Source organism: Manduca sexta, chromosome 1 (assembly GCF_014839805.1).
Source record: "Manduca sexta isolate Smith_Timp_Sample1 chromosome 1, JHU_Msex_v1.0, whole genome shotgun sequence".
NCBI lineage: Eukaryota > Metazoa > Arthropoda > Insecta > Lepidoptera > Sphingidae > Manduca > Manduca sexta.
This window is the reverse complement of record NC_051115.1, coordinates 4521450-4547712: the sequence shown is the minus strand read 5'-3', so window position 1 is coordinate 4547712 and position 26263 is coordinate 4521450. Positions and strand designations below refer to the sequence as shown.

The 26263-nt window shown below is 45.0% G+C and overlaps 1 protein-coding gene across 2 annotated transcripts in view; it reads right to left on the bottom strand.

Moving 5' to 3' along the window:
• Positions 1-26263, bottom strand: part of LOC115449927 (endoribonuclease Dcr-1) — a 61845-nt gene that overhangs the window by 26551 nt on the left and 9031 nt on the right. For both annotated transcript variants that reach the window (XR_005112673.1, XM_037440744.1), the window contains exons 9-26: positions 25593-25723; positions 24228-24332; positions 23674-23806; positions 22737-23215; positions 22183-22339; positions 21476-21581; positions 19442-19554; positions 18163-18277; positions 17133-17280; positions 15544-15660; positions 14736-14845; positions 14127-14284; positions 13675-13803; positions 12231-12409; positions 11635-11805; positions 6175-6313; positions 886-938; positions 144-279 (exon numbers count right to left, since the gene is read on the bottom strand). Coding sequence is in view for 1 of the 2 variants with exons in the window: in XM_037440744.1 (XP_037296641.1) it covers positions 144-279; positions 886-938; positions 6175-6313; positions 11635-11805; positions 12231-12409; positions 13675-13803; positions 14127-14284; positions 14736-14845; positions 15544-15660; positions 17133-17280; positions 18163-18277; positions 19442-19554; positions 21476-21581; positions 22183-22339; positions 22737-23215; positions 23674-23806; positions 24228-24332; positions 25593-25723 (2679 nt within the window). In the remaining variant the exon portion in view is untranslated. The remainder of the gene's footprint in view (positions 1-143; positions 280-885; positions 939-6174; positions 6314-11634; positions 11806-12230; positions 12410-13674; positions 13804-14126; positions 14285-14735; positions 14846-15543; positions 15661-17132; positions 17281-18162; positions 18278-19441; positions 19555-21475; positions 21582-22182; positions 22340-22736; positions 23216-23673; positions 23807-24227; positions 24333-25592; positions 25724-26263) is intronic.

The window sequence follows — 26263 nt, the reverse complement described above, 5'->3', positions numbered from 1 at the left end:
GCATACCTGAGAGGTTCTCTATAGGAATTTTGAGGGTGTGTGAAGTCTACCCGCACTACAGCGTGGTTGACTAAGGACTAATCTCTCAGTAGTAGAGGAGGTCCAGCAGTGGGACAGTATATAATATTATTTATATCACTCACACTCTCCGCCTGCTCTTTCTCCTGTAGTATATCGTTGATGGTTTTCTGCTCGACCACTTCCTCTACGGCTTCATCTTCTAGCGTCTTCTGGTCGTCCTCTTTCTCCGTCTCTTGCGTCTCTTTTTCATCTTTTTCTCTGTCAATGAGTATAATATATGTGGGATAAAATGCCGAGACCAAAACACAGTCTTCATACAAAACACTTTAATTAAATGAACATTACTTAAACTACGTCTTCATAAAATTACGTATTACTCCCCTGACTACGCCATCTTGTCTCTCTATTCCCTTTCTCCCTCTTTCCCATACATCCCTCTCACTCCCACAAATCACGTTCCGCTTCCCACATATATAAATCTGAAGAGATTTTTGAACGCGTTAATATCAGGAACTACTTTCAGCTGTTTTCAATAACCGATTCCAATCCTGTTCCGAATGAACCAATCAAAACAACTCATTTATAAGTATGTCAAAGAATTGTTCTGATCCCTTTTTGAGATAGACCGAAAAAGGAGATTGGGAACATTTAATGCAACGGTATCATCATTTCAGCCGGGAATCGTCCGCTGCTGGACATAGGCCTCCCCCATTGAGCGGCACAGGGAAGTCTACCTGCACTAAAGCATGATGGACTAAGGCCTAACCCCTCTCAGCAGAGGAGGCCCAGCAATGGGACAGTATATAATACAGGGCTGATATTATTTGTGCAATTATCAATACTGCAAGCTGTTCTAATACTCACTTCATCTCGTCTTGTTTCTTCTTCTCGTTCTTCTCTGAATCAGCGCTTAAGACCTGCAACAAATAATATCAGACTTCTATAATATAAAAATTTTACCTTCCAATAAAATTTGTATTATGTTTCCTCAGACGTCCGAAGTCCATTATGAGAGAGTACATCGTCCTTTTACCGTTCATTTGCGCTAGATGTCGCTAGTTTCCGCCTCTGTAATGTTACTTTTACGCCCTCTAGCTTAAAAACGTGAACTAAAAATTTCTTACCTCTTTTAGCCGCCGTCATGTTTAATCATTGTTCGGCTCATAATATCAATATAGGTAGCCCAGGAAGGACTTACCTGGACTTCGGACGTCTGAGGAAACATAATACAAATTTTATTGGAAGGTAAAATTTTTATATTATGTGTTCCGCCAGACGTCCGAAGTCCATTATGAGAGATCTGTTTGTTATCTCCTGGCGGCTTATAAGAAATTAAAAATAATGCAACAATGTGATATGGGAACCATAATGGTGTATTAATGCAACAATAGTATATTAATGCATAAATTAATCAAGTAATTGACTATTTACTCACAGAAAAATATTGTGATAAAGATTTTTCGGTAATGTCGGTATCTGTAATTCGAATCTCTTTCTGATAAAATCTTCTAAAAGTAGACTCATGCCTCCAATTGGCTTTCGCAAGAATTTCGTTAACTGGGTAGTTTTCTACCCAATTCAGGGATGAAACTGCTGACCGGCAACTACCAGGAGATGCATGTATTCCCGCATCCATTAATAATCTCTTAACCCAACCCCCAATAATTGTTGGCGTAGCTGGTCGATAGGGATTCTTAGTAGTGATAAATAAATTCGTAATAGAACCTCGTATATCCTTAGTAACTTCCATCAAGGCTCTAAGCCAAAAATTGGATTAGTGTTTTCGTCAGGTGACGCTAAGAAAGTCCAATTAGATTGTTGGTATGTAGACGAATCTGTCTTTGAACCAAAATTTGGACGTAAAATTATAGTATTATTGTTATCTATAAAATGATCCGGGTCACATCGCAAAAGCGACAAATCATGTACCCTGCGCCCTGATGACAATAACAAAATTATAGCAGTACGTCTAGAAATATCATATAAAAGAACGTTTTGGCCGAGTATTTTTTAAATGCCTAATAACTAATCTCACATCCCATATCGGTACTTTTGGAGGTACTGGTTTAGCTAGCGAAATCGCTTTTAAAATATGTTTCACAATATGAGAACTTGAAATTTTTACATCCGAAATAGTTTCACAAATTGAAGCTATTGTAGATTTATGAACGAGAATTGTACGGTACGCTAAATTATTAGTTAAAAATAAATAAGCTAAGTATCTGGCTACTTGAGAAGGATCTGGCCGATGGGACGTTACGCTATTATTATTACACCAGGTTGACCATCTTGTCCAAATAGGGACATATGTTTTAGAGTCGATGGTCTCCAGCATGATACTAGTAGCTTCTTTTCATCGGGTGACCATGTCGTTGTTAATGCATCCCACCCAAAATGTACCAGGCTTCCAACCGTAGATTGTTGATGTGAGTCGGGGATCGGCCTGTTGCAGTGTCTATCAGACTTGTTTGGAGATCCCGAATCTTGATTGGTCGTGTCAAAGCGCGACGCTTGACGTCGGTTCGCCAAAATGGTCTCTTCCACTTGGGGGTTATCAGTATGAAGTGACCCATAGCGGTGTTGAGGTGTTGCAATACTCGCGGTATTAGTCCCGGTGGAGGAAACACCCAGGCGAGGTCGTAGTTCCAGCATCTGCTGAAAGCGTTGTGATAGTAGGCGTTTGAGTCTAATAAGTCGAGTGTAACGTAATTTGATACGACGTGTGCCATTTCTGAAGCAAATAGGTCGATGCTTGGTGTTCCCCAGCGTTTGAAAATCTTTGACGTAGCCCCGTCTAGAAGGTGCCACTCGGAGTTGCTCCGATTGCGCGACAGATGATCGGCCTCGGTATTGTAAACTCCCGGAATGTGATGAGGGATGAGTACAATATTTAGTTTGTCTACTAGAGACAATAAGTCTTTGGTCAGAACTTGTAGCTGATGTGACTTTGTTCCTCCCTCGTTCCTGATATACGATACTACCGTCCTGTTGTCGCATTGTAAAATCACTGTGGAGTTCGCGAGAGTTACCGCTTCTTCGGATATAGCGGCAATTACAGCATAAATTTCTTTCTGATTGCAGTGCCAATACCGTTGACGACTGTTCCACCTCCCTTGTAATTTTTTGTCGTTTACTATAGCCCCCCATTTCACATCTGAAGCATCGGTTATTATGTAGTTCGATGGACGGCACTTTTGATGTATCGGGCTTTTTTGAGCCACATTTTCTAGCCACCATTGGAGTTCCACACGCACTTCTTCTGAATACAGAGATTGCTTGTGAGGTGTATTCCGAAGCAAATTGCTCTGGCGCTGCATAGAACGGCAATGCAACCTTCCCCGTGGGGTGACGAAGGTCGCAAAATTGAGGCACCCTAAGAGGCGTTGCGCCTGCTTGAGGGTCCAATTGCCAGCAGCGAGACGAGTTGTCAGGCAGCGATATATTTTGTCGATCTTTTCCTGGGGCAGGGATTTTGTATTGTGCTGTGTATCCCAGCTGATGCCCAGGTAATCTAGTGACCTTGTTGGTGATACGATCGACTTCTCTAAATTTACGGTCCAGCCCAGGCTGGATAAAAAAGCTATAGCAGTCTTTGTTTGTACCTGAAGCAAATTCTGGTTTTGATGACAGATTAGGTAATCGTCCAAGTAAACTACCAGCCTCATTCCCTTGGAGCGCAACACTTCGGCTGTCCAATTTGTAATGGTTGCGAACATCCTTGGTGCTGCAGCTAAACCGAATGGCAGGCAAGTCATTTGGAGAAGACGGCCGTTGTAACTGATACGCAAGAAACGGCGGTGCTGACGTTTTATTGGTATATGATAATATGCTTGACTGATATCTAATTTGACCATCCAATCGCCTGGCTGCAGAAAATTCGGTACGCGATAATGATGAAACAGACTGAATTTCTGTGGGTCCATGTACTGATTCAAAGCTTTTAAATTGAATATTACCCGATTCTTTCCATTGCTTTTCACAATCAAAAATAAAGGGCATATAAATGAGGGTGTTAGGGGGGCAGGCTCTAAAACGTGAGCCTGCATCATTCTTTGGACTTCTAATGACATTTCTGGAGTAACAGGCGTTTGAAATCGAAACATCGCGTCTTGTGTTGGTAAGATTAAAGGTGGTGTCTGGTTGAATGGAATTCGAGCGCCAGTTATCATTTTGAACACAGCCCTGGGTGGACTGTAACGCGCCCAAATTTCCTGGAAATGCTTTAGACACCCACCTGAAAAACTCACTATGTCATTTATTCTTTTTGGCCGATTTACGGGTCCCTTTGATGTTTCGCCCCCTCTCATTTTGTCGGCGGAATTATCGTGTTTCTTTCGGCTCCCAGTACCATACGATCTATCGATCCGCGACGGTTTAGATGAGGGAGCGGAAAATGATCTATCTTGAAAGGAGGTCGAAGGCTGTGGAGACGTAGGACGCGTCGGACGAGGGTTCTTATTTCTCTGTAAATTTTCTAATCCCCCCAATCTTTTGTAAATATGCCTCTAAATCCTGTGGATTAAATAAATATTCCGAAGATGGGGGTATCTTCTCTATGTCTTCACGAACATATTTATCTTTCAATGATTTTAAGATCGTTCGGCGGCGTAACTCCATAACTTCAGCGCGTTTACCGCAAATTATTTGCGAAATATCATATGAAATTGTCTTATAGTTAGACTCTTTACCAAATAACTCGCACAATTTATCATATAGACAGTTAGGATTTAAACTAACTTCAGCGTTCGCGGACCAGTCAATAAGACCTTGTAAAGCTGAATTAACGATTTCATTTTTGTGCTAAAAGAGCGTTGGACAGAGCAGCGAAACTACGTTCCATTTGAGGCCATTTTATAGGAGAAAAGGAGTCCTCGAATCTTCGTAACTGTTCGTTAACTTTCAGTTCACTAAACGCCGGAGATGCGACGTACTTCTTTTGTATGTCTACGTAACGGACGGCCTTCCAGTCGACTGAATCGAATCTTTGCATATTATTAATTTTCTTAACCCGATCGGGATTAGCCTTGATTACGGTCGGTTCCTTAATAGAAACACTAAGATCGGCAATTGTATTAATTTTACTTGCCGGTGGTCGCAAAAAATTTTCATCTAGCCTTGCAGATGTAGGAATATAAGACGAAACAGGCACATCAGAGGTTGATTGCATGGCATTATCGACCACGTTACACCTCGTCTGCGCCGCGGCGGTGGACGAACAGGTTGTGTATAAAATGTTATTCAATTGACTTACCAATTGCTGGGATAAGAAATCAAACCTTCGTTCTAAATCAGCTTCCCGCAAAGCCACGCGGCGCCGCTTGCCCTGTGTTGGTGCTGGCGAGGGTGACTCTGATGATGAGTCATCGCCATTGCAACTCTTTTCACTTGTATCCGATGAAAGCGACTTAGAGCGCGACCTTTTTCTCGGCGATTTTGATAATGTAGGTTGACTAATATCTTCCATAGTTTTTTACACTTCGCGAGACGGAAACTTACACTTATTTAGTTTAATAAATTTTCTACTTCAAATCTCGAAAATTTTATATATTTTATTTTAAATGTAAATTTAAAACAAAACTGCTTATCTAGCGACGATGTGAACAGCTCGAAAAACGACGCAACAATGATTAAACATGACGGCGGCTAAAAGAGGTAAGAAATTTTTAGTTCACGTTTTTAAGCTAGAGGGCGTAAAAGTAACATTACAGAGGCGGAAACTAGCGACATCTAGCGCAAATGAACGGTAAAAGGACGATGTACTCTCTCATAATGGACTTCGGACGTCTGGCGGAACACATAATATCAATTTGTAAAAATTTTAGAAGTAAGCGTAGACACTTTTTTTTTATTTTGAATGACGAGACGAGCTTGCCATTCGCCTAATAAGCGATACGATCCATAAACAGTAGATCCAACACCTTGAATTACAAAGTATTTGGTATTCCACTGCGCTCGTCTGAGACATGAGATGTTATTATGTCCAGTAGTTACACTGGCTACAATGTTCAAACCTACAACAGTGACTACACACTGCTTGACAGAAATGGACATTGCGGTGGTACCTACTATACTTTCACAAAAGAGTCCTACCATCAGTACATATTGATATATTTTATTACTAAAATTCGTCCCCAAATTCCACACACTACAGACCTCAGCCAAACTCCATCCGAAGTCAAGAGGAGGCCACTGGAACCCCGGCATCGTGTCCTCATCGATTTTCGGGACCCCGAGACCCACGTCGATGGCCACCGCTCGTCTGATCTCATCAGCTATGAGAAGAGCGTTGATCCTGGGAATAATAATAATAATAATATCAGCCCTGTATTATATAGTCCTACTGCTCGGCCTCCTCTTCTACTGAGAGGGATTAGGCCTTAGTCCACCACGCTGGCCTAGTGCGGATTGGTAGACTTCACACACCTTCGAAATTCCTATACAGAACTTCTCAGACGTGCAGGTTTCCTCACGATGTTTTCCTTCACCGTTAAAGCGAACGATAAATTCACAAAGAATACACATGATTTTTTAGAAAAATCAGAGGTGTGTTTGGGATTTGAACCTGCGGACATTCGTCTTGGCAGTCCGTTCCACACCCAACTAGGCTATCGCCGCTTTTTTTCTGATCCTAGGAAAGAATTTATTTATTTACACTTTCTTGTACATCAGATACATCAAGGAACAAGGAGGAAAAAAGAACAAATGGCGGTCTTATTGCACAAGGCAATCTCTTACAGACACCCATGAGATGGATATAAGAGAAAACGGAATAATATGCAGCAGCATGAGGTGTACAAAGTATAAATATTACTATGATAAGTTTTAAAAAGAAAAAAAAAACCTAAAAATACATATACAGATATGGTGTAAATACATACATATATAGGTACTACATACATATATAGTATTGCAAGCTTAACACCCATTTATCCTCAAAGGGGTAAGCAGAGGCGTAACTAGAGCACTCAGTTTTTGTCGTGCGTATTCCGTCCCATGATGTGATAGGGGCCGAGTCTTTCGCCATAGGACACAAATTCCAGAGTCCGGGAATCAAGGTTGATACTGAGTTGCAGAACCCAATATCACTGCCTGCTCCGGGGGTCGAACCCATTACAGTTTAACCGTAATACAACTACGCCACGGAAACAGTACAAGCTTAAATAGCATTCTAAAAGGATGTTGTCATTTCTTTCTGGAATTATAGAACATTCTAGAGTGTGGTTGTGTACGGAGTGGCGCTCATGATATAAAAACTCGATAAAAAATATTAGTCAAATAAGTACAATTATTTGTTGTTCAAGTGAATAAATAGGTTATAACAGTGACGTCTTGGTCGCCATTTTAGTTCAAATTTTGAACAAATAGTTTATATGGACGTTTGTGTCTATAGAATATACGTCAATGTGTAACAATATAGAACATTCTGTTAGTAGATTATGTCATCTACCAAGACTCGCCCCACCACTTTTTGAGGGGGACGGTTGGGACGTTCTGCCTGTAGGTCATTCCATCCACGAATACGTACTCCACCATGTTTAGAAGGGGAGTGAGCCAAGCCTGGGCCTCGACTCTCCTACTGCCTGAGCAGCAGTAGCAGTAGCAGCAGCAGTAGTGTACCTGTACAGCACGCAGGGCAGCGCCACGGTGGCGAACCACAGCGGCGCGGCGAAGGGATGCACGTGGCACAGCTCCGGCACGAGGATCTGCTTCTGGTCGAGGCGGTCGCGCCTGGCGCCTGGAGCCGACCTGCAGAGACCTCTCGTACCTGTACAGCACGCAGGGCAGCGCCACGGTGGCGAACCACAGCGGCGCGGCGAAGGGATGCACGTGGCACAGCTCCGGCACGAGGATCTGCTTCTGGTCGAGGCGGTCGCGCCTGGCGCCTGGAGCCGACCTGCAGAGACCTCTCGTACCTGTACAGCACGCAGGGCAGCGCCACGGTGGCGAACCACAGCGGCGCGGCGAAGGGATGCACGTGGCACAGCTCCGGCACGAGGATCTGCTTCTGGTCGAGGCGGTCGCGCCTGGCGCCTGGAGCCGACCTGCAGAGACCTCTCGTACCTGTACAGCACGCAGGGCAGCGCCACGGTGGCGAACCACAGCGGCGCGGCGAAGGGATGCACGTGGCACAGCTCCGGCACGAGGATCTGCTTCTGGTCGAGGCGGTCGCGCCTGGCGCCTGGAGCCGACCTGCAGAGACCTCTCGTACCTGTACAGCACGCAGGGCAGCGCCACGGTGGCGAACCACAGCGGCGCGGCGAAGGGATGCACGTGGCACAGCTCCGGCACGAGGATCTGCTTCTGGTCGAGGCGGTCGCGCCTGGCGCCTGGAGCCGACCTGCAGAGACCTCTCGTACCTGTACAGCACGCAGGGCAGCGCCACGGTGGCGAACCACAGCGGCGCGGCGAAGGGATGCACGTGGCACAGCTCCGGCACGAGGATCTGCTTCTGGTCGAGGCGGTCGCGCCTGGCGCCTGGAGCCGACCTGCAGAGACCTCTCGTACCTGTACAGCACGCAGGGCAGCGCCACGGTGGCGAACCACAGCGGCGCGGCGAAGGGATGCACGTGGCACAGCTCCGGCACGAGGATCTGCTTCTGGTCGAGGCGGTCGCGCCTGGCGCCTGGAGCCGACCTGCAGAGACCTCTCGTACCTGTACAGCACGCAGGGCAGCGCCACGGTGGCGAACCACAGCGGCGCGGCGAAGGGATGCACGTGGCACAGCTCCGGCACGAGGATCTGCTTCTGGTCGAGGCGGTCGCGCCTGGCGCCTGGAGCCGACCTGCAGAGACCTCTCGTACCTGTACAGCACGCAGGGCAGCGCCACGGTGGCGAACCACAGCGGCGCGGCGAAGGGATGCACGTGGCACAGCTCCGGCACGAGGATCTGCTTCTGGTCGAGGCGGTCGCGCCTGGCGCCTGGAGCCGACCTGCAGAGACCTCTCGTACCTGTACAGCACGCAGGGCAGCGCCACGGTGGCGAACCACAGCGGCGCGGCGAAGGGATGCACGTGGCACAGCTCCGGCACGAGGATCTGCTTCTGGTCGAGGCGGTCGCGCCTGGCGCCTGGAGCCGACCTGCAGAGACCTCTCGTACCTGTACAGCACGCAGGGCAGCGCCACGGTGGCGAACCACAGCGGCGCGGCGAAGGGATGCACGTGGCACAGCTCCGGCACGAGGATCTGCTTCTGGTCGAGGCGGTCGCGCCTGGCGCCTGGAGCCGACCTGCAGAGACCTCTCGTACCTGTACAGCACGCAGGGCAGCGCCACGGTGGCGAACCACAGCGGCGCGGCGAAGGGATGCACGTGGCACAGCTCCGGCACGAGGATCTGCTTCTGGTCGAGGCGGTCGCGCCTGGCGCCTGGAGCCGACCTGCAGAGACCTCTCGTACCTGTACAGCACGCAGGGCAGCGCCACGGTGGCGAACCACAGCGGCGCGGCGAAGGGATGCACGTGGCACAGCTCCGGCACGAGGATCTGCTTCTGGTCGAGGCGGTCGCGCCTGGCGCCTGGAGCCGACCTGCAGAGACCTCTCGTACCTGTACAGCACGCAGGGCAGCGCCACGGTGGCGAACCACAGCGGCGCGGCGAAGGGATGCACGTGGCACAGCTCCGGCACGAGGATCTGCTTCTGGTCGAGGCGGTCGCGCCTGGCGCCTGGAGCCGACCTGCAGAGACCTCTCGTACCTGTACAGCACGCAGGGCAGCGCCACGGTGGCGAACCACAGCGGCGCGGCGAAGGGATGCACGTGGCACAGCTCCGGCACGAGGATCTGCTTCTGGTCGAGGCGGTCGCGCCTGGCGCCTGGAGCCGACCTGCAGAGACCTCTCGTACCTGTACAGCACGCAGGGCAGCGCCACGGTGGCGAACCACAGCGGCGCGGCGAAGGGATGCACGTGGCACAGCTCCGGCACGAGGATCTGCTTCTGGTCGAGGCGGTCGCGCCTGGCGCCTGGAGCCGACCTGCAGAGACCTCTCGTACCTGTACAGCACGCAGGGCAGCGCCACGGTGGCGAACCACAGCGGCGCGGCGAAGGGATGCACGTGGCACAGCTCCGGCACGAGGATCTGCTTCTGGTCGAGGCGGTCGCGCCTGGCGCCTGGAGCCGACCTGCAGAGACCTCTCGTACCTGTACAGCACGCAGGGCAGCGCCACGGTGGCGAACCACAGCGGCGCGGCGAAGGGATGCACGTGGCACAGCTCCGGCACGAGGATCTGCTTCTGGTCGAGGCGGTCGCGCCTGGCGCCTGGAGCCGACCTGCAGAGACCTCTCGTACCTGTACAGCACGCAGGGCAGCGCCACGGTGGCGAACCACAGCGGCGCGGCGAAGGGATGCACGTGGCACAGCTCCGGCACGAGGATCTGCTTCTGGTCGAGGCGGTCGCGCCTGGCGCCTGGAGCCGACCTGCAGAGACCTCTCGTACCTGTACAGCACGCAGGGCAGCGCCACGGTGGCGAACCACAGCGGCGCGGCGAAGGGATGCACGTGGCACAGCTCCGGCACGAGGATCTGCTTCTGGTCGAGGCGGTCGCGCCTGGCGCCTGGAGCCGACCTGCAGAGACCTCTCGTACCTGTACAGCACGCAGGGCAGCGCCACGGTGGCGAACCACAGCGGCGCGGCGAAGGGATGCACGTGGCACAGCTCCGGCACGAGGATCTGCTTCTGGTCGAGGCGGTCGCGCCTGGCGCCTGGAGCCGACCTGCAGAGACCTCTCGTACCTGTACAGCACGCAGGGCAGCGCCACGGTGGCGAACCACAGCGGCGCGGCGAAGGGATGCACGTGGCACAGCTCCGGCACGAGGATCTGCTTCTGGTCGAGGCGGTCGCGCCTGGCGCCTGGAGCCGACCTGCAGAGACCTCTCGTACCTGTACAGCACGCAGGGCAGCGCCACGGTGGCGAACCACAGCGGCGCGGCGAAGGGATGCACGTGGCACAGCTCCGGCACGAGGATCTGCTTCTGGTCGAGGCGGTCGCGCCTGGCGCCTGGAGCCGACCTGCAGAGACCTCTCGTACCTGTACAGCACGCAGGGCAGCGCCACGGTGGCGAACCACAGCGGCGCGGCGAAGGGATGCACGTGGCACAGCTCCGGCACGAGGATCTGCTTCTGGTCGAGGCGGTCGCGCCTGGCGCCTGGAGCCGACCTGCAGAGACCTCTCGTACCTGTACAGCACGCAGGGCAGCGCCACGGTGGCGAACCACAGCGGCGCGGCGAAGGGATGCACGTGGCACAGCTCCGGCACGAGGATCTGCTTCTGGTCGAGGCGGTCGCGCCTGGCGCCTGGAGCCGACCTGCAGAGACCTCTCGTACCTGTACAGCACGCAGGGCAGCGCCACGGTGGCGAACCACAGCGGCGCGGCGAAGGGATGCACGTGGCACAGCTCCGGCACGAGGATCTGCTTCTGGTCGAGGCGGTCGCGCCTGGCGCCTGGAGCCGACCTGCAGAGACCTCTCGTACCTGTACAGCACGCAGGGCAGCGCCACGGTGGCGAACCACAGCGGCGCGGCGAAGGGATGCACGTGGCACAGCTCCGGCACGAGGATCTGCTTCTGGTCGAGGCGGTCGCGCCTGGCGCCTGGAGCCGACCTGCAGAGACCTCTCGTACCTGTACAGCACGCAGGGCAGCGCCACGGTGGCGAACCACAGCGGCGCGGCGAAGGGATGCACGTGGCACAGCTCCGGCACGAGGATCTGCTTCTGGTCGAGGCGGTCGCGCTTGGCGCGGCGCGTGCGCTCCGACGACACCGGCAGCGCCACGCCCTTGCGGTTCACGTACCTGCCGAGGGGCAAACATGTTCAGAAACTAATCAAAACTGTAACGCGCCGCCCTAATACCCCTCGCGCCACGCTTGAAAGCCTACAGGTTGCGCCTGCGCACAACACCCCGCGCTCCCTCAGTGCTCTAATAGTTCTCTCCCGGGGTGGAAGCGAAGCGCGAACGCTTGAGCCTACACTATGAATAATCGCGGAACATAACATGGGGGTGATTCGGATATCCCAAGGGGTGCTCTATCTCTGGACCTCCGCTTGACACTATTTTCTGGGACACTCTGCATATAACAGTAATAATAGGCTAAAATGCATAACATAACATTACATTCAACTCGTCTCCGCACCGAATGTCTTTGAGAGCGCTACACATATACCTAAAATATATTTTACATAAGAGTATAGCAAAAAAAAAAATACTTTTTCACTCACCTAGGCGTCAACAAGTTGAGTCTAGCGCTAGTATGGTCGACGTCCAACAACGGCTGATCAGGCTGAGTGAGTACTACTCCGTATTTACTCTGATAATAGTTCCGGAAGCTGGTGTGCAGGGCGGAGGGAAACGCCGAGTCCGGGGTCAGATTCCAACATATCTCGGCCACTAGGAAGAACTGGGGACAGAATTTATATGAATTATAGCTGGGTTTTTTTTTACGAGACGAGCTCGCCGTTTGCCTGATGGTAAGTGTCCAAACATATACTAATTTTGATTATAAATAAATATTGTCATTTATATGCCAATAGATGGTGTTGAATAAAAACTATAAATAATTGAATGGCGATGTCAAGATTCCCTTACCAATATACTTAAGGTTTCAAATTCAAAGAAATAAATGTCTTTCTCACCGATATGTAAGTTTTATTTTAATACGTTGCTGGATATTTTGGGGACGTTGAACAGTAAGCGATACGAATGAACAGTAGACACCTTGAATTACAAAGTGTTTGGTATTCCACTGCGCTCGTCTGAGACATGAGATGTTAAATATTATGTCCAGTAGTTACACTGGCAATGTCCTTCAAACCTACAACAGCGACTACACACTGCTTAGCGTCAGAAATAGACATTCCAGTGGACCTCTTCCTTTCGGACTCTCACATATGAGAGACCTACCACCAGTAAAAAAAATATGGAATGGGTGTAAAGAGTGGAAGGAAACGCAAGTCCGAGGTCAGGTACCAACATATAGTGGCTAACGTAAAAACTGGGGAGAAAAATGAGATGTATTATTATAGCTGGGGTGAAAAAAAACTTCTTTAATCAATGTATAGGATAGAAGGAAACGCACGTCCGAGGTCAGGGTCCAATATATTGGCTACAAAGACCTGGGGATAAAGGTGAGATAAATTATAGATGAAGTCAAAAAACTACTTTAATAACCGTTTTCATACCCAATTTTCAATCGGTACCGACACTAAACCGATTACCCTCCATTTTTAATAAATCACAATCCCTTTTTTCTATCTATCGCCAAAAATTTGCCAATCAGAAACAAAGATTTTTTTACACGCACAAAAGTGGATCTGTACGGTGCAACCGTACAAATTTGCGCTCAGCATTTATTCTATTAGCGGCGATAGCCTAGTTGGGCGTGCAACGGACTGCCAAGACGAATGTGCGCAGGTTCAAAACTCAAGGGCACACACCTCTGACTTTTCTAAAATCATGTGTGTATTCTTTGTGAATTTATCGTTCGCTTTAACAGTGAAGGAAAACATCGAGAGGAACCTACACTGAGAAGTTCTCTATAGAAATTTTGAGGGTGTGTAAAGTCTGCCCGCACTACAGCGTGATGGACAAAGGCCTAATCTCTCAGTAGAGGAGGCCCAACAGTGGGACAGTATATAATACAGGGCTGATATTATTATGTAATACCTGAGGCTGATCTTGGTTCCTGTACCAAGGAGTGACCACGGCCTCTCGATACTTCTCCGCGTCAAATACAAAGGTCTCCCCCGGCTTCAGCAGGGGGTTGTCCATCTTCCGCTTGCCTTCTTCTTTAGTCTGGAAAATATTATTATTACTATGTGGCACTTCTTTCGCTCGCGCTAATACCCTTTCCCATTACAAAAGAGCCGTTCAATTATTACGTAACGCAATTTTTTAAGACCGCTAAAATACCTTTGTTATTGTTTTAAAATAAAAAATCCAATGTTACGTAACGCGTTGTACGAACCCCCCCGCGCCTGTAACGCATCGTAACGTTTTACAAGACCCCCCCCCCCCCTAAATTGCGTTACGTACTTGATCAGCTCCAAAGTCCCAAATCACTGTAGCTATTTGTGGTAGGATATATTTTATATCCGCCCAGAGACCTCTTCGCTTACCTTCGTCTTCTCCTCCCCGATGCCCTCATCTTCCTCATCTTGCTGCCACAGCATCACGTTCTCCACTTCCGAATGCTTCTTCTCTTCTGTATGCCTGTATATGACTTCCAGGAACGCCCAGTCAATATCTATCTTCGTTGTACCGTCCGGTCGAGTTGCTAGAATTAAGACAAATTGATAAGTCATAAATATTACAAGTAAGGGGTATAAGATATAATTAGACCTTTAAGCCGTAATCAAACTATGAGGACAGACAGTGCGCCCTTATGCATCATAATCATCAGCCGCAGAATGTCCACTGCAGCATGAGCCTCCCCTAAAGATTTCCAGATCGACCTAATGTAAGCCCGCATCCAGCGATTTTAAGAGGTCATCTGTCCTCGTCTGTCGTCATCTATCGACGTCTGCTGCGCTTGCCAGTTCGTGGCCTCTACTCCAGAACCTTGTCCCATCGTCCATTAGTTCTGCGAGCTATATGCCCACTGCTACTTTAACTTACTAATCCAGTGGGACTGGATGCGAATTAAAAAGAAAACTGTAAAAAAACTCCAATAGAAAGAAATATATTTCCAAAATACTATACACGCTTTGTGATCAATAAACACTCACTCTTGATCGTCGGCACGATGTAGTAGTTGTTGTGCGTGGAGCCGTCGCTGTGCAGCCGCATGCCGCGCCGCCGCACGCGCAACACCTCCGAGAACACGAACCGCATGAACCTGACAACAATTACCATCAGACTTACTGATCCGACGACATGTGAGACTCACTGATCCGAGGTCATATCAGACTGATCCGAGGTCATGTGAGACTCACTGGTCTGAGGTCATATAAAAAAATATAGTTCAGATCTCATCAGTATAAATTATTTGGTAGAACGAATATATTAAAAACAAACAATACACAGATGAGACAGAAAACATTGTAAGAACTATTTCATTACCTATATTATTACCGACATTTAAAAATTACGGTAATAAATGAAACCACATATTTGTCTTTACGGCTGCTAATATTTTGCCAAAAATCACCAACGAATGATATTAGAATAATATTAATATATTAGTAATATTTTCACCAAAAATCTCAGTTGCTAATATGGCGTGTGTGAGTGTATTTCTGACTGAAAGAATGATATCGCTGCGACGATCTTAGAGTAGTAGTAGTGGCATTAAGGTGTAAAATTAAAATTACTTTTATTTCGACCGAAACTCACACTTTTTCATTTTACATCTACAGTTGGAGTAACTAATTTAGTGCTATTTTGAAGAAGATATGTAAGTCAATATCTGATATGTATGGAAGAGATAGAAGTAGGCCACAATCATGCAAACTGGCAATCCATAGTCTCTGCCTACCCTTAAGGCATAGAAGCGTGATACTATGTATGTCATTTAATATCACTCATTTTACTCACCGCCTGACCAGTCGGCCTCGGCGCGGCGACACCCTGACGTCAGCGTCAGGCACATGTTCTACGCTGACGCGGACCTCCCCGGACCGGGTGTACACAGGAAACGCGGGGATCTGCAGGCTGAACCATTAGATAATTATAAAATAATTTATTTAGAAACCTGTAAAACTGTTGGATGGCAATAAAACAGGCTCTTCAATTGATTCATCTTAATTTATATTATAACTTTTACTTCTTACACAAAATCACTAGTCATCTATCTTGTACATTTTCATAAAATATAATATCTTTTCATAAAATAGATCTTAATATAGTCATTATTAGTTATTATTAGTTTGTAACTTAAGTCTTCTATTTATTGTTATTGAAATTGCTTAAACATGGCACACCCGCCCAAAATGTTAATCCTACTTAATTCATTCTACGAGACAGGCAGTGCCTAGTGTAGAATGTTTTGCTAAATCTGACTGTGTAATTCTTTTGATTTGGAAATAAATTATTATTATTTTTAACCATAGAACATAGATATTTACCACAGCCAACACCATCATTCCTAATAACATTTTTTATAGACAGCAAAAGCGGGAAATACTAAATCACCATTTCAACAAAAACATTATAAATTATTTAGATTCCGTCAATATTAACTCTACCAGTTCGTGCAGTTCTCACCAGAGAACGGGCGAGAACTGGTGTTGCTTTTCAAAATCAGTTTAAGGTATAAACTACAGTATATAAAAACTTTCCAAATTTTATTTATTTTTCTCCCGACGTTTCGAAGACTCCAGCCTTCATGGTCACGGGGGGGGGACTGAGGTGTTCATCCGCAAAGTCAAAGTTACAATATCTACCTACATTTTACAATTATACAACTTTTTAAATTTTAGCTGTTGGTGGTCCAATCTACGCAGAATGAGCTCACAGTGTCTTGAAGTCTGTCCGGTCTTTTGAGTTCCGATTTAATTAAATATAATCATGCGAAATGTCAGTTACAATATCTACCTACATTTCATAATTATACATTTTTTTTAATAATCTATATATATAAAAATTAATCCCTATTTCCCTTGGTCACGCCATCACGCGTGAACGGCTGGACCGATTTCACTAATTTTTTTTTTTGTGTTCGTTATTGTCAGAAGGTTCTTATGAAACAAAAATTCAAAAAATTGCGTGGGAAATTAGAAAACTTAACGACAATATTAATTTTATATAACTGTCAATTGTTTGAAATAACTGTCAGCGATTGGCAGAATGCGCGCGTGCATACATAGTTAAGACGGGACAACGTCTGTCGGGTCAACTAGTCAGTTATAAAATCATTGAAGTGACCACCTGATCCAGTTATGACCAACTTCCACCGTACATTATACATGTGGGATTTGTTACAAAAAAAAAAAACTTTACTTTTCAAGTTAATTTTATATTCATATTTTTTTTCTCTCTGACGTTATTTTTTTTTTATTTTATTTTTTTTAGGCTGTCTTTTCCAAAACTCGTCTGTTCACGCTTCTCTCTTTCCATCTCGCTCACACACTTGACATTCTATTCCAAGCATCACACTGACGTTCCATTCCCACAGTACATCCCACCTGGTGGGCTTGTCCCTGGCCATGAGTATCCCGAGCGCCTGCGCGGCGTGCTGCGGCGCGTGCAGCCTCCTGCCGCGCGTGTTGTACCGCTCGGGGAGGGCGCACCACAGCTTGCACACTATGGCGTACAGCATATTGCGCTTGCTGCCTGGGAGAATACATTCACTATAAATACTATAGAAGAAAAATTAATTAAGTTTAACATACTCCAGAAGTAAATTGACTTAAAATACTTTACAAGGAACATTATTTGACCAAAATACTTATAATTATATTCCTTCTAAAGTATTAAAAAAGCGACGATAGCCTAGTTGGGTGTGGAACGGACTGCCGAGACGAATATCCGCAGGTTCAAATCACAAGGGCACACACCTCTGACTTTTCTAAAATCATGTGTGTATTATTTGTGAATTTATCGTTCGCTTTAACGGTGAAGGAAAACATCGTGAGGAAACCTGCATACCTGAGAAGTTCTCTAAAAGAATTTCGAAGGTGTGTGAAGTCTACCAATCCGCACTACAGCGTGGTGGACTGAGGTCTGATCCCTCTCAGTAGTAGAGGAGGCCCGTGCAATGGGACAGTATATAATACAGGGCTGATATTATTATTATTTTATATTATTTCTAAAGTATTTTTAGTCAACTTATTTTCCTTCTAGAGTATTTTAGTAAATTCTAAATTGACAAAATTCACATCAGTTTTATATAAAATAATATTACTTCACTACAGTTGATACAAGTTTCTCACTTCCTGCTTTGTTTAATGAATAACTCCGCAAACCAATGCTCTTCAATTCCACTTCTCCACATATTTATTGCAAGAAACATTCGAATAGGTCCCGTCCCGTCGCGAGAATATAACTCGCACTGGTTTATTACTCCGGCGTGCGAATGTTTAATAATTAAGTAATCGTTTAAAATGAGTTTCACGCGAGAGGATTCCATTAGATTGCTAGTTAGTAACATCATACATACATTGTCATACACATTTCCCAAAGGTACGGGGAGTTTTATATCTATCTTTCACTCACCTTTAATCTCCTTATTTTCTGTGGGTGTTGCTTCTGGTGCACCGTTCTCTGGTGAGTCTATCTCTGAATCGCTCGTGTCTATGACCGGCTGACAATCTGTGAACGCCCACGCGGTCTGTGGAGGCAATGTTATGTTCATTAGCTATGTTCATTACGCGAAATGTTGCCAGCGATTTACTTAAGAGAATATTTTATTGACCTTTTTATTTGAACTTGTATGTTTTTTGTGTGTGTTGTGAGCAATAAATGATTATTATTATTGGGACACAAACGCACGCACGCACACACGCACGCACGCACAAACACACACACACAACATCACGCATTTATCCCCGAAGGGGTATGCAGAGGCGCAATGTGTGTCTTCCGTCCCATGATGTGACAGGGGGCGAGCCTATCGCCATATCGGGCACAAATTCCAGACTTCGGGCTGATACTGAGCAGAAAAACCCAAATATCACTACCCGACTCAGGATTCTAACCTAGGACCTCAGAGAGCTGTCGTACCACGCATGCAGTACAACTACGCCACCGAGGCAATCTCTGGGAGAGAGATGAGATGGGATGAGTAAATATGAGAAAGTAGAAGAGAGAAACGGCAACTCGACATGACCGGAGAGAGGTCAGCAGGACCAACGGCTTTACATGCCGAGGCACGGTATCACAGCCAACTTCATGACTCCGAGCTAAGATTAAGTATTTGTTTAAGATAGAAAAACCCACTATTATTTTGACCCGCGATTCGAATCCAGCACCTCAACGCAGTAGTCGTACTCGTACTGTGCACAATTACAACACCACCGGGATACCGAAAATAATCCACCCACTTAAATAACGAAAATAATCAATTAGAAAGATAGGGAGGAGTTCGAAATATTAATTTCCCCCCTTTTTTAGAGACTTTCCCGCCCTCACACCCACCACTACAACTCCTAAGTGTCCTTAGGTAATAATATCAGCCCTGTATTATATACTGACCCACTGCTGCACGGGCCTCCTCTACTACTGAGAGGGACTAGGCGTTAGTCCATCACGCTGTAGTGCGGGCAGACTTCACACACCTTCGAAATTCCTATAGAGGAACTTCTCAGATGTGCATGTTTCCTCACGATGTTTTCCTTCACCGTTAAAGCGAACGATAAATTCACAAAGAATACACACATGAGTTTAGAAAAGTCAGAAGTGTGTTTGGGATTTGACCTGCGGACATTCGTCTCGGCAGTCCGTTCCACAACTAACTAGGCTATCGCCGCTTAATATAGTAAGGATAATAACTTACCCGTTTGTAATAATACTGTCTACGCTTGGTGGTGCCCGGTCTGGCGCTGTCGTTCGTCTCGTCGTCAGTGTTGCTGTTCGTTTCCAACTCGGCCGCTTTGAAGTTTTCCTTGCCTGCAATCAAATACATCATCGATATATACTACTTACTAGATTTGACGTTCCGTACACTCTGTGTTCGACTCAACTGCACTGCAATCCGTACTGACTTTAATATGGTCAATATTGACAGCTTGTGGTTGTGTACGGAGTGGCGCTCATGATATAAGAACTCGAGTCTAAGTGTAAACCTCGATTTGAATCTATACTATTATATAAAGCTGAAGAGTTTGTTTGATTGTTTGTTTGTTTGAACACGCTAATCTCAGGAACTACCGGTCCAAACCGAAAAATTATTTTTGCGTTGGATAGCCCTTTGTTCGTGGAGTGCTATAGGCTATATATCATCACGCTATACCCAATAGGAGCGGAGCAGTAATGGCTAATCTCAGGAACTAACGGCTTCAACTGAAAAAATCGTTTTGCGTTGGATAGCCCTTTGTTCCTGGAGTGCTATAGGCTATATAACATCACGCTATGGCCAATAGGAGCGGAGCAGTAATGAAATATGTTGCGAAAACGGGAAAAAATTATTAGTTTTGTGAGCTTCCGTTGCGTGCGCTGCATAAACGGTTAAAGTTATGCAACAATAAGGTATGACGGGATTGTTCCTCTTAAAAAGTTCTACAAAAATATATTATAAAACAAAGTCCCCCGCTGCATCTGTCTGCCTGAACGTGTTAAACTCAAAAACTACCCAACGTATTAAGATGAAATTTGGTATGGAGACAGTTTGAGACCCTGGGAAGAACATAGGCTCCCGGGAAAATATATAGCGTGACTTTTATAACGGAAAACTGTAGCCACAAAAACTTTATAACGCGAGCAGAGCCGCGGGCAAAAGTTAGTAAAAAATATTAGTGAAATAAGTAAAATTATTTGTTGTTCAAGTGAATAAATAGGTTTTAACAGTGACGTTTTTTTTGTCATTTTAGTTCAGATTTAAACAAATAGTTTATATGGACGTTCGTGTCTATATAATATACATCAATTAATATAATATTCATTAAAAAAAAAAAACAACTATATATATGATAGCCTAGTTGTGTGTGAACCGGACTACCGACACGAATGTCCGCAGGTTCAAAACTCAAACACACCTCTGACTTTTCTAAAGTTATGTGTATTTGTAAATTATCACTTGCTTTAACGGTGAAGGAAAACATCGTGAGGAAACCTGCATACCTGAGAAGTTCTCTATAGGAATTTCGAGGGTGTGTGAAGTCTACCAATCCGCACTACAGCGTGGTGGACTAAGGCCTAATCTAGTAGAGGAGGCCCAGTAGTGATCTTTTAGCGGCGTAAGATAGCCACTGTAGAGGAACAGATGGTTGCGTTCCTCTATGGAAGGAAGATCAGTCAAGATGTTTGTGACCGGCCGCGGGCCTAAGGTTCCTATTCGGTGGTATATATACTGAGTCGCGCAAATTCTATCCTACAACTGTTACGTACTCACAATTAATAATTATAATTAATCACATTCACCACCACATGTTATAACATAAGATCTTGTTATGTTTTGTCACTTCTTATTATGTTTTATCCCTTTTGTCTGCTTTAAGTTTCTACTTATATATCTAAATAATATTAATAACTAATATTATTTTTGCCGCTGTACTAATATATAAATTTGCATGCTGTGGTCTCCTGTAATTGAAGAGGCACGTCACATTGTTAATTGTACCAATATTATGACATTGTATTTATTATAAGCCGTGTATCCTTTGTTGGAGGTACTTAAATAAAAAAAAAAAAAATAAAAAAAAAACTCTGAATTGAATATCGCCATCTAATAGGGAGTTGGAAATATTAATTTTCCACTTCCCTCCATAGCAAAGCGGGAGACTAAATCATGTTCTAAGGAGGCTTTTTAACCTCAAGGATACAATAAGATAGGCTAGTACAGCACAACGGATAAAATAACCTAATATCTTACCTATAGGCATGAGGTTGTCGTCCAGCTCTCCAGACTTATGAAGGATCCTGCAAGCCTGCAGGGCTACCATCCGTTTAGCCAACACCACGGTCGGCATCGGGTGACCCTGGAAAAAATAAGTATGCATTAAAATATTGTATAGTTTCAAAAGATACTGATTTTATTGGTGGTAAGGCTCTTATGTGTGAGTCTGCCTGGGTAGTATGTAAAAGTGTCATCTATATTTACCATGAATATAAGTATGTGAGATTATATAAAGAGAAACTGAAAATGGCGAAAATTTTAAACCATTTATTTCTCTACACACATATAAACACAACATAATAAAGTATAAAAGAAAAAAAAACACACACAGTTAACAATACCAGGCACATAACGCATTCCTTGCCTGCTTAATGAAACAGCTGGGCACCAGTCGGAGTGTGAAATTGTATTCGGCGCAGGAGCTTCACTCTCGTCGGGTAGCTGGACTGTTTCCGTCCACCACTGATGTAGGAGAATGTACCTTTAGGTACATTAACAGCAACTCGGGTGCACTCACAGCAACTCGGGAGTAAATTTACAGATGCACGTACAGCATCTCTAGTATAACCATAGATGTACTCATCGCAACTAAGGTGCACTCACTGCACCTCTATTACAAAATGTAGGTGCACTCATCGCACCTCGTCGCTAAACACATTCCTACATGTATTTAAACTACTCACCACTATATTGTACTTGACGGGACAGTTGAGAGGCAGTCGCAGCGTGCAGATGTACGCGGTGCGGTGTGTTCCGCTCTCGTCGGGTAGTTGGACTGTTTCCATCCACCATTGCGGGGCGAGGCGAGTGAACGTGTCTGATGGTAGCTTGCCGCAGTATCTGTAGAAAAATAGACATTTTAAGTTTTTGTTTGTGAATAATTTTAAGCATTTATTTCAAGGTTCTTTTTTGTATTTTTACTACCACTCAGTAGTAGAGACTCGTACAGCAGTGGGACAGTAAAATACAAGGCTGATATTATTATATGAATACAATGAAAGTGTTCATATAGGATTTTCTTAAATCATATTAAAAAATAATAAAAAATGCGAAAATTTGTGGAAGTTTGCTGAAAGTAAACCCGGAAGCCGCTTAACATATTTAGATTTAACACATTAATAGACCTGTTTCAATTATAATTCATTCCGAAAAATAACAAAGGGCGAAACCGAGAACACAAGTTAAAAAAAAATCTCGAATTTTAAATCGCCAAAAAAGAAAATAAAATGATACTTACCTATTAATCAAAGCTATAGCCGTATTTAAGTCCACGCTCGCTACAACCTCCGCGTCAGACTTCACTTCGTATCTGACGTCAGTTTTAACGTCAGAACCGTTGACGCACAAACACTCCGCACTCGCACAAGGTTTCACGCCAGTACATTTGTTACACACTAGATTCTCGTTCTTCAGATTATTCTCCGTCCTGACGAGAGCTTCTGACGTGTCAGTAGGATCTGACGTGTCAGAACTCTTAGAATCATTTTCGTCTGAATTCTTAGAATCACTTTTGTCAGAATTTTTTTTCGACTCATTTTCGATACTTTCTGTTTTCACCGCTTGTGCTTTGTTTTCGATGAAGTTTGTGGTTTTATTTGGATTTTTTAACAATACAGGCACGTATGGCTTTATGATGTTGTTTAGTGTATCCGCATGATCCTCTTCCACTTGCGGAGGCTCGTTCTGTATTCCGCATCCGCATTTCCTTGTTATTATCTGTAAATATATTAACATGAAGATAGAAAGGGAAACATGATGACGCGAGTGTAAATATATGAATAAGGCAAAGTTTGGATTAGCAAGAAAATTTGCTGAAGTTGAATTCTGTAAGCAATCTTTATCGTGTATGAATCAGAGCAAGCTGATTTTTACAATGGAGCTTGCAGTGCGGCGGGTGGCATGTATTAAATATTGTCGCTAGTGTTGCGACGTATGGAAGTTCTTGCGCAATATATTGAAAAAACTTGCTAGACAAAATTTTACATAGGAGTCGAGAGCGTCTTAATTTGACGCTGGTGTAATGTTCTGATTCTAGTTTCTGTGTCACTTTCGAAATAAAATTGGGATTTTTACATCGTAGTTCAGTATCAGAGGAAGCGAGACAGACGTATACAGCGCAATAATAAGGATCTATCCTACACTTATTCAGTTGCTAATAAGTGCTCTACACATACCTGATCCAATTCTCTGTATATAGCGACGTTTCTCAGCAGTTGGTCGGTCTGTCCGTGGCCGGCGCCGCTGAGCACGGCCGCGGCCGAGCGGGGGGCGCGCGCGCGACCGCGGCACAGGAGGTACGAGCGGTAACTGTACAGGTCACAGGTGTTATGCGACCATGTGCGCGTGCAACCATGGTAGCAAGTGAGCACGACAAAAACTGGTGATAAGTTCTATTATCACTCAATATGATTATGTTTGAATGTGATATTAGTCAAATTTCAGCATTTTGCTAGAGTAAAACTGATTTCAATGTCATTGACTTGAATATTTTGATTTGACATTGAAATTTAATAATTAGTTTCGAGCAATGCATTTTTACACCCCATTCAATACTATAATGGCTGTAGACGTCAGTCATGTAGTCCGAGCATAGCAGAAAATGATCTTGGTAAACTGCGACCATTTCGTAATCTGATCGATTCGATCATTATACAAACTCTGCATTTCAATATACCAGATACGACCAAAACGCGACCATGGTAGCAAAATTCAGATTAATCCCACTTACGACGGCGGCACGTCCCATCTCAACACGAGGTTGCATCTCGGCAGATCTATGCCCTCCTCCAACGCAGGCGTCGCCAAGAGAAGGTTGCATTCGTGCATGCGGAATCTGAAAAGGAATGATAAGAATTGGACATCGGCTAACTCTTTGTAATACATGCGTGGAAAAGTTTCCTTACAATTTTTGTTTATATAACCCACTAAAGTATAAACAGATTAATGTTGTTAATTGTTTTTTGTACTCGTTTCCATAATACATTTTCGATTAGGGCATAGGTGTAAGGATGACAATCTAGTCTTAATGTATTTAGTGCTTAAGGTTATAGCTTAAGGTCCATTTTCATACATTTTGTTTCACCTTTAATCTGGGTAACTAAACAAGTATTGGCAAGTAAAGAATTTAAATTCACGTCTAGTTAGTGATTAGTTAATATGCATGGATAAAAATAATTAATATGCATGGATATTTCGGCCTTTAAAATTTCGTCATATTAAATTTTAAAGGCCGAAATATCCATGCATATTAATTATTTTTACGTTTTTCTTTCAACTGCGAGAACTAATCACTAACTAGACGTGAATTTAAATTCTTTACTTGTCAATACTTGTTTAGTTACCCAGATTAAAGGTGAAACAAAATGTATGAAAATGGACCTTAAGCTATAACCTTAAGTATTTTTTATAATCATTGTGTTCTGTGCTATGCCTTTTGAAGTGTTCCCACTGAAATTGTTGGTAAATGGAGTAGGGACCAGATAGAGTCGACTTACACTAGATTGACCCCCGTCAATCGATAAAATTATGCCGGCCTGTTTAAAAATCAAACGCTAACTCCCGCATTTCAGTTACAGCAGGAAGGGCAAATCATCATCATGGACCGCGAGAAGGACTGGTTTGCTGGTGGTAGGTCTCTCATATGTGACAGTCCTGCGTAGGTACCACGGCAATGTCTATTTCTGTCAAGCAGTGTGTAGTCACTGGTGTAGGTTTGAACATTGTAGCCAGTGTAACTACTGGACATAATAACATCTCATGTCTCAGACGAGCGCAGTGGAATACCAAACACTTTGTAATTCAAGTTGGTGTTTCTACTGTTTATTCACATCGCTTACCATCAGGCGAGCGGCAAGCTCGTCTGGTCATTCAAAGCAATAAATATCTAGTAATCACAAAACAAATTCCATCCCTACTCTTTACCCTAAACTGATTGAAAAGAGCAACACCAGTTCTTGGCCGTTCTCTGGTGAGAACTGCACGAACTGGTAGAGTTAATATTGACGGAATCTAAATTATGTATAACATTTTACAGATTCAAATAAATCATTTCATTTCACTCGACATATCTGAAGGCTGTCTGAATGGTACTCACTTTTTTAGAACATCCTCCTGCTTTTTCCCCTGTCGCTGGCACTCCTTGAGCTCCAGTGGGTCGGTGCCGTGTTCCACTGCGCAGTACTGCGCGCAGAGATATGACAGCTTCGGATGGCACCGGGACATATCCTGAAACATACGTATATGCATTGACGTATATTGTATAGATACGAACGGCCATATAAACTATTTGTTCACTTGAACAACAAATAATTTAACTTATTTGACTAATATTTATTCACATCCAGGTTTACACTTAGACTCGAGTTCTTATATCAAGAGCGCCACTCCGTACACAACCACAAGCTGTCAATGTTGACCATACTAAAGTCAGTTTGAATGGATTGCAGTTCAATTCAGTTGAACACAGTGAATGTTCGGAACGCCAAATCTAGTACGTAGTACATATATATCGATGCTTATAGGTCATTTCATTCACGAAGACGCTCCACCACCACTTTTCTGGTGGTAGGATATATTTTATATCCGCCCGAATAGCGACCGTACACAAGATTTTAAAACCCGCCATAGTGGCGCATGTAAACGTTCCGGGATCACTCTGTGTATATCCAACAGGCATAATTATGTCGACTGAGGGGTAATCATCTCTAGTCAGTCGACATTCTATTGGACTCCACTTACCATCAGGTGCAGTGGAGACCGAATAAA